We start from the raw sequence: 16249 nt of genomic DNA on the forward strand, positions 1-16249 counted from the left end.
ACTGAGCTCTACCTGTAAGCCTCTCTATCAGCTTGGCCAATGCTCCCATTTATAACAAGGTTCCCTTAGGAGAAAAGACACCAAGTACCTAGTAACTTGTATGGATGCCTTGAGACTTGTTGATAAGTTAAGGGTTTCCTACCTTAGTCAGTCAGTCAACAAATATTTCAATAATTGCAAATGTGTATGTACATGAGCATTCATGTGTGTGTATACTTGCAAATTTGTGATTTTATTTATAGCCATGTTTGTGAATATATGTGTGCTTGTGAGTATATTTGTATGTATTGTATATACATGTGTGCATGTCTAATGTCTGTGTATGTGTCTATTCTGGTGTGTTTAGTATATTCCTGTGTGTGTTTATACGTTTATGTTATCAGTATACATGTACTTATGCATGTGTACCTGTATGTGAAAGGCAGGATTATCAGAGCAGTTGACAGTGTGGCCTCCGGAGTCTAACTGTCTGACTTCAAATCCGAGGTTAGCCACTTACTGGCTGAAAGACCGTGAAGTTACTTAACTTCTTTATGCCTCAGTTTCCCTATTTTTAAAAAGAGCTAATGATAGAAGTTGTTTGAGTTTAAAGTAGGTTAGTGAAAGTAAAGCACCCAGAGACATGCTCTGGAGCAAAGTAAGCCTTCAGTGAATGCCAGCTTAAGTACTGTGTGTCCTTGTGGGTGTAGGGTTGTGCACACACAGGTCTGTGTGAGCACACATGTGTATCTGTCACTGGGTTTGTTTGCACAAGCATTGTTTGGCTGAAAATAGCCTATGACTGGTAAGACTAGGTCCCTAAACAACCATGCAACCAAGCCCTGGCTTCTTACAAACGCTAGAGAAAAGTCAATTCCAAGTGCACACCATGAAGGAGGGTCTCCTGTCAGCAGGTTCCAAGCTGAAACAGGTCTAGCTCTTACTTCTGACTGCAGAATGCAGCTGCCTGGCTGAACATGCTCACGTGATGCCCTCCACCTCTCTCTGACTCTGAGGGTCAATCCCACAGAGTTGGCCTCCAAGGTAGTGACTCACCAGGCCCCACCATAGGGCATCTGCATAGGTCTCAAACTCCTCTTTCATCTCCTCTCCTTGTGCATCCACCTCTGGGACATCTTTCTCAACCAGGTAGACAAGAAATGAAGAAAGGATGAGTGTCAGGAAACCGATGTACCAGGCAGTGATGAGTTCCTGAAAGAATCAGCAGTGGACATGAAAAGTGGTCACTGGGGAGTCATTGAGTGGATGCTGGAGCCAGACACAACAGAGTTGGAGTCCAAGTTCACCAGCTCTGTGACTGTGGCCAAATCACTCACCTTCTCTGATCTTCATCTTCCATCACTGTAAAATGGGATCAGTAACATGGTAGTTATTTCATCATTAATTAACAGAACGAGTATATGGCTCCAAGAGGAGAGGAAGATTTCTAACTTAGGGCCACTTCAATATCACAGCTCAAGAGGCTTCAGAGGAAGTCAAGAAGGCAGGAGGAAGTGGCTGCTTCTTCTGATACAAGGCTCAGGACTCAGGAGACTCAGGTCTATGCAGGACTGCGTAGAGCAAGGAGAAAGCTCAGTACAACCAGGAAAGCAGCAGCAAGCAAGAGACAGCACTGCATAGTGGACAGAGACCCAGCCCTGACGCCAGTTTATGGTGTGGCCATGGGCAAATTCTCCTCTTCTCCTGAATGTTAGTATCCTCATTTTTCACACGAAGGGACAGAGCCACAGAGTTCCTGAAATTGTCATGTGTACCACTGCTGAAATGCAGCTTTACATTAAATATTGATTTAGAGCCTATGCAAAAGCAGCAAAAGAAGGCATAAAGCCTGTAATTTCATGGATATTATCACATAATAGACTAGGACATATGACTAAGTAAACAAGAGTAAGGTGATTTAATGAAAAGTGCTAAGTAATAGTCAGGATGGTATGGACGGAAACTTCAACGAAGCTTCAAAACCCCTAATGGAGACAGGACCTAATGCTCCTTCCAGCTCCAACTTTCTCTCTTTCTCTCATCCTATTCCAGTTTCAAGGTTTATCATAGTAGGTTGGGCAGGAAGAAAGGCAAGGTTATGGGTAAACACAATATGGAGATTTAAGACTGTCATTCTTGCTGAGTCATCTCAGAGAACAAAGTTGTTCACATTGGTATCTTTCCTATATCTGACCATCTGCGGTCAGTCAACTGGCCCTTCTGGGCCAGTAGAATCTTCCTGACAGGGTTGCTTCCTGCCTCCCTGCAGGACTTGGCTCACATGGGTCCTGCAGTCTGAATAGCCCTCCCGCAATGGGACCAACCAAAGAGCATGGAATCATCTTCAGACTCATGTCACCTCCACTATGAAATTTTTCTAATGTTTGCTCCCCCAATGAAAGATAGAGTTCAGCTGTGGTTCCTTTATTCTCTCCCCATTTTCTAAACATACTTCTCCAAGCCTCCAACATTTTATTATCATTTGCTATTATGCTCTGGCCTTGCCCACAGCATCACACACACGTTGTACTGGTGTGAGTTTGGTCTATAGCAGAGGGGTTTGCTTAGATGATACAGGCAACCCAGCCAGCCATTCCCTTTGATGAGCGAGGTTCCATGCTGCAGGGAATTTGAGAACGGAAAGGTGCATGGACTAGTCCTTCCCCAGTGATCGCCTGAGTGTAAGCCTCTTGCTTGTGGAGTGTGTTTATATGTTTTTTCATACCCTCTGGCCCCCAAATGCAAGTCAGAAGTTTCATCCGGCACTTAAGCAAAGAAATAGTTGTCTGTTTCTGTGTGCACATAAAAACTGACTGTTTAGATTAATAAGGGATGGTATAACAGTCACCAAAAAGGAGTGAAAATGGGTCCTAATTCTGTACTTTATAGTCATTTACTTTGCAGTTATTCCAAATAATTCTGACTTTATACAGTTTTTGTCAGCAGCTCTGTGGCAGAACCTGTGACTGTTCCCCAACAGGTAGCTCCTGAACCTGCTGAGGCTCCCCTGCAGTCAAGTTGAGGCTAAGGTACTGGGGTTCAGCCAATATGGGAAAGTGATGAGAGTGAATCCCTCCTTGCCCCTTAAATCCATTCTGCAGGATTCTCCAGGTTCCTCTCCTCTGCTTTGGTGACTCAAGTCCTCATATTCAAGATGGCTGAGGCCCTCCCAGCACACATCAGATACAGTGTGAGCCAGAAGATGTTTAGGTTTTTGTGCTGGGTGGTGGGAGCTCTAGGGCTCATTTATTTTGGGAGGAGAACCTGACCTATCCTCTAGTGAAAGCATTAACTTTGAAAGTTTAACCCTGTGCAACAGAGCCTCCCACACTTCATCTTTGAGTGCCCAGAAGAGTCAGCCATTGAACCCGGCCCAGAGTACAATGAAGAAATGAATAAAGAAATGAATCGATCAATGTCCATTTGCCAGTACTATTGGTGATTCCCTTGGGGAAGAGCCTCCTCCCAGCTCTGGTAGCACAGGCTTTCAGGAGGACTCACAACATGTACTTTGGAGTCTAACAAGAGCCTGTAAATCTAAGTTTGTATGCAGAAAACTCTGCTCCAGAGCCTTTTCCCACTCCTGGGAAAGAGTATCTGCCTCACTGGGGTCTGGCTGCAGTGCAAGACCATATTTACTGAGGAATTACATCACAAACTTCCGATGGTCTCTGGTAATTACACGGCAAAAGCCAGCAGGCACCGGGGATCTGTTAAAATCTGGAGGAACACAGCACAAGGGCCTAAACCAGCAATTTTTAGCACCAGTGTTGACCAGAACTGTAAATCAACTCAGCTCCATGGATACGGGCTATGGCTGAACCCATAGGGGTTTTATTAACATGTCCTTTGATAAAAGATAAAATAGAAGGTCAGGAGGAAGAAAAGGGCCTGTAAAGGATGCTCTGACCTCAATGATTCTGCAGCCAGAAGCAGCACAGATGAAAAATAAAACACAGATGGCAAGAAATTGCATTCTAAGCTGAAGGATTCCCAGGTATTTTATACTTTCACTCCATTTTATGTCCATACTTATATGTATGGTATGTGAGGAAAAGCATACTCAGAATAATAAACATTACTATTAACGAGCACCTATGACTTACCAGGCATTTAAATGCACCTTTTCTCGCATGAGTACCCAGGAGGATTCACATTTTTACCACTGAGGAAGCTCATAAAAATAGAATGACATCTTTAAGGCTTTCCGGCTGGAAGGTGGCAGAGCTGAATTTTGAGCCAAGTTGCTGTCTGACTCTCAAGCTCATATTCTACTCTGAGATGCGATCTCATAGGAAACCACTACCCCTTCAACGTTATCTAGGTGCATCCTTGAGACAGAAGAACCAGGGGTTGTGTGAGTATGTTTTGGAGGTGTCCAGCTACAGGCGGCATGGTCACGTTAATATGCATAAGGAAAACTCTAACCTCCTTAATGTCAAATTGCCCAGGGCTCACTGCCTCAGGTCCGGCTCCCCAGAAACAGAACCCGAGAAAGGGATTTCAGTGTTAGTGACACATTTGCATGTCATCATTGAGGAAATGGTCACAGGGCTCCTACTAAAAGGGACTTAGGTGGGACAACAACAGCATCTATTATGCCCGCCATGGTGGGTGCAAAAAGATGCTCTCTTGGGAAGCAAGGTAAGCTTGGCTTTGTACCCCCAAAGAACATGCATCCCAGGGATTTCGCCTTCTGATTTCTCCTCTCGGGATTTTTTTCCTGCCTGAGCTGAGACATAGGGGTTTTTCTTCATTCCTCCAGAATCCAGTTAAAGCAGCTAGATTAAAGCAAAGTGCTACCAAAGACCTGGGCTAAGAATAGGAAAGAAACACAGGCAGTACCATGAATCCAAATGAACTGGATTCTGGCTGCTTGGGTTCCATACCTGCTCAACCACATGGGACTCTGGAAAAGGAATGGACTGAGTTCCACCCCTCCTGGATTCTGATCTACTTGGGAGAGGTGAGCACCACCATAGCCAGCAGGAAACCACTGGACACAGAGCCTAGAAGTGGACTGCTGTGGTTTGTATCCCACTGCGTGACCTTGAGCAGGTACTTCCTCTTTCGTGTTTTCTTCCTTATCAGTGTAATGAGGTGGCAATAGTGCCTGATTCATGAGGTGGGCTAGTCCTTGTCAAGCACTAAGTTGTAGGCACTGTGCTTTGGGCTTTATATAATGCTTGCAACTGGACAATCTCTGTGAGCTAGGTACCTTCTAAGTGCTCTTCACATATCAATTCATTTCATCTTCATCTAACCCTGTGAGGTCAGTGCATTATTATTCTAACTTTATAAATGCAGAAACCGAGGCAAAAAAATTCTCAACGTCACAGATGCAGAGTTCAGATTCAAACCAGCCTGTGTGATTCCCAAGCCTTTCTCTCCCACTGCATGTGGCCTTGAATGAGCTCATTCCATCCGCTCAAGGAATAGGCATTATCATCCCTATTTTAAAAGTGAGAAAACTGAGGGCCAAAGAGGGCTGAGCAACTTGGCCCAAGTCATTTGCATATGGTGGAGCCCATACCTAAGCTCAGCTCCACCTGTTCCTGCTTCCTGCACCACACCTGCTCATCCCCCACCCCAGCGCCGTCGCTTCCTGTTCCTCCTCCTCCTCTTGCTCTTTGTCGTTATCATCAAGGGTGGCAGAATGACTGCCTTCTGGGGACACTGTAAAGGAAGGGATGCCATGGAAGGGCACAAGTGGGTGGGAAGCCCATGTGGTCTTGTAGCTTCTCCATCACACTTACTTTGCTGTGGGCACAGATGGCCGAGCCCAGAAGCTTCCAGGTGCCGCCTCTCCGGTCCATCCGCAGCATGCGCAGGATCTGCAGGAAGCGCAGGCTTCGCAGGGAGGTGGCCAGAACATTGCCTTGGTTTCCCACAGCAACCACTGGCACAGAGGCAATCAGCACAAAGATGTCTGGGAGAGGGGAAAGACAGAGTGGGAGGGAAGAGGGAAAGGAAGGTCAAGCGAAAGCACTGGCATCATCATAGGTGCTGTTTGCCGGCAGATCAGCATGTGCCAAGTAGTGGGACAATCTGAGCACTGCTGTTGAATCTTGCCACCAACCACACATGGTAAGTGAGATTATTCCCTCGTCACTGATGAGGAAGCTGAAGCTCTGAGCCTGAGTGCCTTTCCAAGGCCACCTGGCCAGAAGTAGTTGGGTTGGGATTGGAAATAGGCCTACCACACTTTAATGCTGGCTGCAGAGCAGCAATTCACCAAGGCCCCCTGCAGTGTGGTCCTTGAGATTCACTCTGGGGTCCCCAGAGGAGATCTGCAACTGCTCAGTCTATGGAGGTGAAGCCTGACACTCAGACACTGTTTCCATACGTGTTTCTCCTAAAAGTATCACCTGAGGTAGGAACTTGGGTTCAAGTAACTTATTGGAAGATGATCTTAGGAAGCAGAGGTCATGGCAGAAAGAGAGACAGAATGTAAAACAAACAAACAAACAAACAAAAACACACACACAATGTAAGGGGGTGTTATCAAGGTCACTGTTGAGTCCTTTGAGCTGCAAACAGACTTTCCAAGACTATCCATCTGAAAAACGGAAGGCTGGGACATCTGTTTCTTGCCTCCTGCTGGTTGAGGGTCATCCATAGCATTGTCAACGCCCCCACACATCTGAGCTACACTGGCCCAGTGATCTCCCTAAGCTTGAGAGAAGGCCTTGGGGTAGATCGTGGAAAGAAGATAGGCTCACCCATGACATGGGATGCTGGTAACAGGAGATGGCATGAAAATGTCCACTACAGACATTTCAGAGATGGAACAAGGGGATGAGACACTTGAGATGGTTAAGTAGGCTCTTGACATCAAATCATCTAGTATGGAAGAGGCAGGAACTGATCTCTTTTCTATTTCCTTCTTGTAGTCAATTCCCATATCAATTATCACCCTACTTTCCTGCAGAGAGTTACCAAGTAAAAAGGACCACATGGCCAAGTAAATTTGGAGAAAAACTCCATTAAGTTGGTTTTAAAAAATTATTAGTGTTATTTATTTTCAGTGTCATTACTTTTTTTAATAGAAACATAATAATTGTACATATTTATGGGGTTTGCAGGGCTTCGCAGAGTCTTTAATCTGCAGATATACACTGTGGTTCTCAATTATACAAGTGAAGTATAGTCTTTCCCAAAATATTTTGACCACAGAACTATTTTTTGCAAGGGCTCCAAGGGTTCCAGGAAATACACTTAAAGAAATATTTGTCCACTGGGAAAAGTCCAAGCTCTGCAAAGCCCTCTGTGATCTGGCTCCTGGGAATCTGCTAGAAGCCTTTGTAGTTCATTGACCACATATCTTCATATCTTTGTGTGTTCTGGTCTCTCAGCTTGGAATAACCTCCTCAACTCATATCAAGTCACATTTGCCAAAAAGCTGATGTCTTTCCTACCTTGTTAAAGTGTCCCCCAGGTGTACCTGACCTTTGGAAAAACCTAGAGGTCAAACCTCTGGATACTGATACATCTGCATTATTTGCCAGGCTTCTCAGATTATCTGTGCAAAACTATCCATCTATAATGCTTGTAGAGAAAACAAAAGAACGCCAAGATGTGTAGTAAACACTATGATCTAAGACGCTCCACGAGGCATTTCTGAACCATTTTTACTCAAAATGGCAGGGTCTGAGACTGCCTTGAGTATGAAGGCCATCATGTTCATGGGCGTGATAACCATACTCGTCTCTAAAACAGAGAAAGACAACATTTCCCATAGGGCCACATTATGGAAGAAGTGGATGTGAGTACACTGGAAAACATGGCAACACTAAGCAAGGACCGTGTGATACTGAGGCCCAGCTTCATCTCCCCAGGGAGGGTGGAAGGGGACCTGGAGCTCTATGACCGCAACTGATCTTAAAATAGTGGATATTGCCCCATGGGGGATGCACCTGTCCTGCAGGGGTCTGGGCTCCATCTGTTGGGATGTTCTCAAACTGGGAAGGAGTCCCTTTGAATGCGGGCACAGTCCATCATAAAGCTACCACCCACACACTCAGAACTTCTGGTCAGCCTTAGATCGGTCACGCCAAAGAAGAAAAATAAGTCTGCTTAATTGTATTGCACTTGCAAAAAACTTGGAAGGAGGAAAAGGAGAGAGGAAAGAAAGAAAAGTGGGGATTAGATACTGAAAGAGGGCAAAAGAAGAGAGAAGAAATACAAAAAAATCATCAAAAAAGTCCTCCAACATTGCACACACACACACACACACACACTCACACACTCACATACCTCCCATATTTCAAAATGCTGAGAAAAACCCCAAAACCTCATAAGTCCAACCTTAGCAGTAGATGGGAATAGGGCAGAGATTTCAGCTGGGAGTAGGCAAGACAATGCAACTCCAGGCTGCATGGAGAGAAGCCTGGCACCTGGGACAAAGGATATGGTCCAGCTCTTCTCTGAGCTGGCTGTCCATCCCTGAATGACTGTGTCCAGTCCTGGGAATGACTTTTCAAAAGTAAAATGAAGAATGAGTAGCATGCTCAGAGGAGAGGGAGTACGATGCTGAGAATGCATGATGTAAGGTAAGTTGAAGCCACTGATAACATTGTTCCTTGATAAAAGAAGACTCTTCTGGAGTGGAGAGGAGGAATAAAATGTCTAGACTCAAATACTTGAAGAGTGTCAGAGGAGTTAAAAGAAGATAAATGCCCGGATAAGTAGTGAGCACCTTGTGACTAGGGGCACGCAAGCAGAGCCCAGATGACCACTTAACAGCTGCTGCTGGGGACTGGAGCATCAGACATGATGGTAAGTTGGACTAAATGCCTTTGGAGGTCCTTTCAGCCCTGACACTATGATCCTGTAATTCCAACCTTCCCATGGATTTGAAGCTCCCAGACTCCTATCCATCACTCAAGGAGATTTTGTCCTGTGAATCCACGGACTTTAGTCCACACTGAACCAGTAGGCTGGTGAGAGCTTCCACCTTCTCTACTATCAAACTGCCTGCACACAAATGGAAGCATTCCAGTGACACCTCTCAAAGCAACCATTGGATTAAGAAGCAAGACCACACCTGGGTGTTAGGACAGAATCCGCTCTTTCCTGCATGACTGAAAAATGACTCAGCTCTGTGATCCTCTGTTTCTATTTCTGTACAATGGACACAACGTGATGCTGTAGAAGTAGATTCTCAGCCAGTCATGGTGTCACGCCTACAGTTTCCATCCCAACCCGTCTGGAAATCTGTGGAGAACTTTGATTGTCACAGTGACTGGGGGTGCTACTAGTCCAGGCACTGCAACCTGCTTGCTGCTCCACAACCCAATTGCCAAGAGTGACACCCTCCACCGCCAATTAAGAATCCCTGCACTGTGCAGTCCTTATGAGGACCAGTCACAGAAGGAGGAATTTGAGGACCTGGAAGGTTGACAGTGTCCCTTCTCATCCAGGCAGTGTCAGGGGCTGGGCTGGCCTCCACAGTGCCGCATGATTTCCCAGAATAGCTGCTTAAACTTTTCTCAGAGAAACAATGCCCCAAAAGAAGAGAACTGAGGAGGCTGGGAGGCTCAGGGTCAGGACTTACCCAACATGCACAGGGGCTTCCTGGCAAACTTCAGTCGGCCCCGCCAGCCTTTGTATCGGCAGCAACACCCAGCAGCCCAGATCCTCAAAGCAAACTCAGCTCCAAAGATGAAAATAGCAAATGTCTCCTGCATGGAAGAGCATATGGAGAGGCACTGATTAACCAGGACCCGCCTGTCGGGTGCTGGTGATTTCTATTCGGAAGTTCTGAAGAACTCCATTTCTGTGTTGTTGCTGGTTGTCTGGTTGGCATGGATAGCTGGGGATGGGGGTGGGGAAGGTGAATGGGGAGAACAGGTCCATCACTGCCATTCAGTTTGGAGGCCTCCCGTCTTCATTGTGATGTGCTGACTGTCCTTAATGCTGCTAAACCTGGCACAGTGATTGCTTGTTCTTTTTTCTATGTTTTTCTTCTAATAGATCATTTAAAAAGTCCCTTTAATGAATGAAAAGCCCCCAAGAAGTGCAGTCGGGTTGAAAAGAGAGATATCAGTGAACACAATGTATTAATTCCACCCAGTGCCTGTACCCTGGTGTTGCTAATTGTGGCTAATGGTTATTAAGCCTGGCCTCTGGGCCAGATAGCCCCCAAAGTGTTTGATAATATTATTCTCATCTTACATTTTGAGAAACCAGGGCACAGAGTAGTTAAACAAGTTTTTCAAGGCTATGAAGTGGAGAAGAAGGGATCTCAGGCTCAAGTAACTAGGCAGCAGCGCCCAGGAGCTTAAGTACTCTCCAGGACACAGGGTCTCCTTTTCCTTCTGCAACTCCCTTGATAATCAGACACCAACACCTCTGCTTCTCTCTCTTTTGTGACCTCCCTGGGCCCCCTAAGGCATTGCTGCTTGACAACAATCCTTGGAGCCTAGTTCCTGGAGTTGGGTGCTTTCCAAGGAATTCCACACTGAGGTCTCAGCTCTGAGTCATGCCGTTGCAAACCCCTGCTCTCAGAAGGAAGTGCTGACTCTGGTGCCTTGACGGCTTGCCCAGTGTGAGAAGAAGTCTCCACTATTTTAAAAGCTCTAACTAGGGGCCACACGACTGCCCTGTGTGCAGGATGGAGCCTCACCCCATGCAGTCGGCATTGCCCTGAAGAGGCAGGGCTGACTCCTAGTCATACAAGGGTGTGGTCATTCAAGGGGCCAGTTGACCAGTGCTGTCCTGTGGCTACAGAAGCAGCAAACCCTTGCTAGAGCCACCTTTCAACAAGGCACTGAGGCTGGGCCCAGCCTATGTCTGCATTTGCTGCTCACCTGACCTTATATATTTTGGGCAAGGACTTGAGCAAACAGAGTCAGGGGTACATTAGCTGACTTGCCCAAGAATTCTAACCCTACTCTGTTTCCATCACACCACTTGATGGAGGACAGAGAGTGAAAACAAATGGAGGCCCCAGGAGGGGAGATTTAGAGGTTTTAGGTATAAATGGAATTCTGCACCTGGCCTTGAAGAGAATGAGAGATCCTTGGACTTTAGATTGTGGGATACCAGGAAGAAAAAGCAGAGACAGGTTTTTAGAATGAAACATGCCTTTGTGTTAACTTTTAGAGGATTGGGAAGCTGTATTTTATCATTTAATAACATGCACTGGTTTTTGCTTTGACTTTATTTCCCATTCTCACTAATGTGGAATAGCAAATCTTTACCAGGAATGCCATTCTTCACTCCACATGTGCCCATGGCGGAGTGCCCAAAGGGAGACTTTGCTTTTCCTTGGGCCTGGACTTGACTGGAAGCTGCAACCAGTCAGGGAGGAGTGTACCCAAGGGCAACCTCCTTTTCATCACTGTGGAAGCCCAACCAGAAGCATTTACCCCAGAATGCAATCTTACCAGTAACAGAAGCCAGTCTCCTGAGACAGTCTCATACTCCTTGAATGTGGTCAAGACAGCCAGAATCAAGCACCCAAGGACAATCAGGAACCTAGAGGGGAAGAAAGAAAGACTAAGGAACCTTTGAGTCATGCTTGCTTTGAGGCTAAGATAGGGAAAGCTGTCTTCCAGGATGAAGCTGCAACTTCTGCTGGACATTGACATGTGCTTTTTATGTTATCCCATTCAATCTTCATGACAAACCTGCAAGGCAGGCAGAAACAATCATCCCAGTTAGACAAAACAAGGTGACAAAAGTTGACCAATGTACATACTTTTACTTAACCAGCCTGTTAGTAGAATCAGCTAGTTATAATTTAAACTAGATCATCTGGTTCCAAACTGGAGGACATTGCTGAAATTCCAAAAGTCAAGACAACTTTTCACAAGTCAATAAGAATATGAATTAATTTATAATGTGTTCTACACACATAGGACTGATTTAAAACTATATGAAAATGTTTTCTTAGAATGAAGAAAACACAAATTTATTCCAAAGATTGAAAAATTCAGCAAAGGCTTCTGTCACTAAGTATGAATATTGTTCATTTTTACAGTCAATTGATACAAAGGGAAGGAATCTCTTTCAATTCGGGATCTTTGGAATTGTTTTTGAAATGCTAGAAAGAAGAGGAATTACTACACTGAAGGATTCAGAATGTTGGTCCTTTAAAATTCACGGAGAGGTCACCTGGTTCATGCCCAGGCTCAGGCACGAGCGAACTACAATTCTTTAGGATTGTTATCTTTATAAACTCTGTGAGAGGTGTGCGTGCCTGCGTGCGTGTGCGTGTGTGTGTGTGTGTGTGTGTGTGTGTGTGTGAGAGAGAGAGAGAGAGAGAGAACATGTTTCATTGTTTCACCAAGAAAAATGGTTCTCCCTCTTGGGGGAGAGTCTTTGGCTTAGTTGTCGGTACCAGGTTCCCTGGGTGTCCAATAGGGAATTTACAAGCTAGGGTTTATGGGTGAAGCCTGGTACTACATACTCTAAGCTCTCGTACTCCAGGTACTCTGGTTTTCTGCTCTACTTAGGTTCTACCCATGCTTTTGTGACTTTTGTTCATTCATTCATTCAATATTTAAATGGCAGACACTGAGCATACAGAGCTGGAATTCAGTGATGAATAAGCTGGATCTGTCCTCATGAGCTCACAGTCCAGATACACAGAAAGTTGTCTCATGGTGTGACCATAAGGACCATGATGTAAGGAGGATGGAAATGTCTCCTTCTGACCTTGGCTGGGACCAAGTTCTGCCTCTGACCCTTAGTGATCCTGATCATATTTTCTGATAAATAAACCTGCTGATCTTCAGATCTGAATCTTTGTGTCTCCAATCATGCCCAGGAACCCAAACAAGATCCCCAACTCCTTGTGTTTGGCCATTTTATGTGAAATTCGACTTTGACCCATGTTTGATATCTGCCTCCCCTAAGCCCCAAATCTTCACAGTTGATGATGATGATGGTGGAGGTGGTGGTGGTGGTGATGATGGTGGTAGTGATGGTGATGGTTGTGATGACAGTGGTGGTGGTGGTGGTGATGATGTTGCTGATGGTGGTGCTGATGATGGTAACAACATCAGTAACTGTTACTACAACCTGCAAAGTTAGATATGACCATTCCCGTTTTAGAGATGAAGAAATTCATCACAAAGAATCACTACCATCAGGGTAACTATGTTGTCAGTAAAATGACCACCACAAAGCTTGGAGTCCAAAGACATGGGCTTAAAAGGAAGCTCTGGTGGCTTTTATGTGATTTTGAGCAGCTCATTGACTTGGTAGATCCCAGTCATTGGGGAATGAGAATAATGAATCTGCCTAGGGCTCACCATACCATGATTCTGAGGACTTCAGGAAATAATTGATGTGGGATACTGTTAAGTCAATTGTTGAGGATCATGGTGCTCTCATAGAAACATGCTCATCATTGGCCAGTCAGAAGGCAGGGAACTTAATCACTCTGAGAAGATTCTGTAAGTCCACATTATGATTCACTCAAGACCTTATTTTATTCATTCATAGGCTCTGTAGAGAAGACCTTGCTTACAATTATTTTCTTTCTTATTATAACCTGTGTGTTCTTAGACAAAATACAAAACATTTCTGAATCATGGTTTCCTTCTGTGTAAAATGAATCCAATTAAACGTCCATATCCTCCATTATTCAATGATGTAATCCATGTCAGGTGCCTGGAAAAGTTAGCCTTCAGTAAGACTTAACCATCATTTATTGCGATTTAATACCAATTTATTTGGTGCCTCTTTTGTCTCAGACATAGTACTGGTTTTAAGGATACAAACATGAATAAAACCTATTCCTCATTATGTAAGCACTCCTTAATTCAATGTGGAAAACAAGACAAATAATTACTGTAGAATGTGGTTGAGGTTATGACCCAAGTGTTCACATGCTTTGGGAGCATCCTGGAGGGGCTGTAACCAAGAGGTCGGAAGGAAATTCAAAGCTATGCTGCAGTTGACCATATGTCCAAGTTTATCCAGGACATTCCCCATTTTATGTGTTGACCCGGAGTCTGGACCCCTAGGCCTCATGAACAACATGTACGTGTGCAGGAGGTACAAAAGTTCATGGACAAAGAACCAGGTTTGATTTTTCTTAACAAGGGATGTGGGTCTTTTGTGATCTAGCCTTGCCCTCCTCATAGCCTTGTCATCTCCCGCTGCTTCCCCACACCCAGACTGGTCATAGGAATGACAAAACTTCCTCAAATTATCTGAGCCCATGTGCCTTCTGTCTTGGTGGTCCTCTTCCCTGCCCACTTTTGCCATATCCCCATCATTAACCTGCTAATGTCTTGGCAGCGCCAGTCATGCCTTGCCTCTAGAGCCTTCCCTGATCCCAGCAGCTCTCTACAGGCTCCCTTGTGTGATCTCATCCCTGGGATCCCAGAGCACCCTGATTCATTTCTACTCCAGCATGGACCACAAGCCGCTATCATCATGTAACTAACTGAGTACATCATGTGCTAAATAAAACATACTGTCTCAACACCTGAAAACAGACTCCTTTAAGGGAAGGAACTGCCTTTGCCTGGGGAAATACTTTATTGATTCAATTGAAGTAAAAGTTGCAACCCTAAAAACATGAGACTGCTAAACCACTTAGCAATAAAAATTAACCAAAAACGGCTGGGCATGGTGGCTCATGCCTGCAATCCCAGCACTATGGGAGGCTGAAGCAGATGGATTGCCTGAGGTTGGGAGTTCAAGACCAGCCTAACCACCATGGAGAAACCCCATCTCTACTAAAAATACAAAATTAGCCAGGTGTGGTGGTGCATGCCCGTATCCCAGCTACTCGGGTGGCTGAGGCAGAAGAATCGCTTGAACCTGGGAGGCAGAGGTTGTGGTGAGCCGAGATCGTGCCACTGCACTCCAGCCTGGGCAACGAGAGCAAAAACTCCATCTTGAAAAAAAAATATCCAAAAATTAGAGATGGGGATTGGTGTTGAGGGCCAAAAATGACAAAAAAAAAAAAAAAAAAAAAAGAGAGAGAGAGAAGAGGATATGGTCTAGTCACATGCTGAAGGATTTTTAAGAACAAGATTGTTTAAAATGTTAAGTTCTTGGTCCAACAATGCAAGTCATCAACCACAGCCTCGTAAATGAGTTTGTGTTTAGTTGGCATCAATCCTGGTGCTGGAACCCATGGCTGGATCAGTGCATGGGGAAAGGAGACAGGTTGGTGTCCCACAGCTGAATTAATTTGGCAGGAAAAGGAGTCCCTAGCTGGACTCTGAGATTTTACACAGCTCCCTGTACTTCGGAGACATCTGTCTGTCTATCTATCTATCTATCTATCTATCTATCTATCTATCTATCTATCCATCCATCCATCCATCCATCGTGAAAGATTCAAGTTGTGTGTATGGTGGGCATGCCCTAAAGTAATCTCCAATGAGTCAGGCAGTTGCATAACTGTCTTTTCTGAGTGCAAGAAGAACCTGTGACTTGCTTCTAACAATAGAATATGCCAAAAGAGATAGGATGTCACTACTTTGTGTACTTTTTTTTTTAAAATATGGCAAAGGCAACTGGATAGTCATGTCTGTGATTATGTTACATTATATGAGACTCTGGGACTAGAGATTCTCCTGCTGCTCTTGATGTGAGCTGCTGTTTTGAAAGGCCAGTGAGAGCTATATGGCAAGGAACTGTGGAGTTCTTGGACTTGAGAGCATCCCCTGGCTGATGACCAGCATGAAAGTGGGACCTGTTCTGGAACTGCAAGGATCAACAATCATGGGATATTGGGGAGTCCTCTCACAAGCTCCAGAGAAGAACACACCCCAGTCAACTCCATGACTGCTACTTCATGAGAAGCTCAGCAGAAGACCCAGTTAAGCCATGCCCAGACTCTTCATGAACCTGAGATTAAAAAATTGTGTATTGTTGTAAGCCACTAAGTTAGAGGCAATTTTTTATGCAGCAATAGAAAACGAATACCGTGTGGAATGGGAATCTGCACACAGTGCATCTCACTTTTATACAGCAGGGTAACCCAAAGGAGGTCTGGGCTGCATGTGTGCATTTGCTCTATTAGACTCTACTCCCAGAGGGCAGAGACTATGTCTTGCTCATTTCTGTATCTCAGTGAATAGCTCAAACCTGACACTTATTAAGAACCAATATATGTTTAGAGAATGAATACAAATAATTTCAGCAATTAGTAATGGCCTTGGTTGTTGAAATTAAAGGCAAGGGACGTAAGGTGAACTTGGAGAGACAGGCTGGGAGCATGATATGAAAGATTTTGTAGATCAAATGAATAGTTTGAGCTTTATTCTGCAGTAGATAATTTTTTTAAAGATACATG

At 44.8% G+C, this 16249-nt stretch overlaps 1 protein-coding gene across 1 annotated transcript in view; it reads right to left on the reverse strand.

The window, feature by feature from the left end:
* The window catches only part of KCNQ3 (potassium voltage-gated channel subfamily Q member 3), a 365166-nt gene that overhangs the window by 54489 nt on the left and 294428 nt on the right, over positions 1-16249 (reverse strand). Inside the window, exons 2-5 of the mRNA XM_023222961.3 lie at positions 11370-11460; positions 9536-9662; positions 5736-5908; positions 1036-1191 (exon numbers count right to left, since the gene is read on the reverse strand). Coding sequence (XP_023078729.1) covers positions 1036-1191; positions 5736-5908; positions 9536-9662; positions 11370-11460 — 547 coding nt within the window. The remainder of the gene's footprint in view (positions 1-1035; positions 1192-5735; positions 5909-9535; positions 9663-11369; positions 11461-16249) is intronic.

Source organism: Piliocolobus tephrosceles, chromosome 7 (genome assembly GCF_002776525.5).
Source record: "Piliocolobus tephrosceles isolate RC106 chromosome 7, ASM277652v3, whole genome shotgun sequence".
Classification (NCBI taxonomy): Eukaryota; Metazoa; Chordata; class Mammalia; order Primates; family Cercopithecidae; genus Piliocolobus; species Piliocolobus tephrosceles.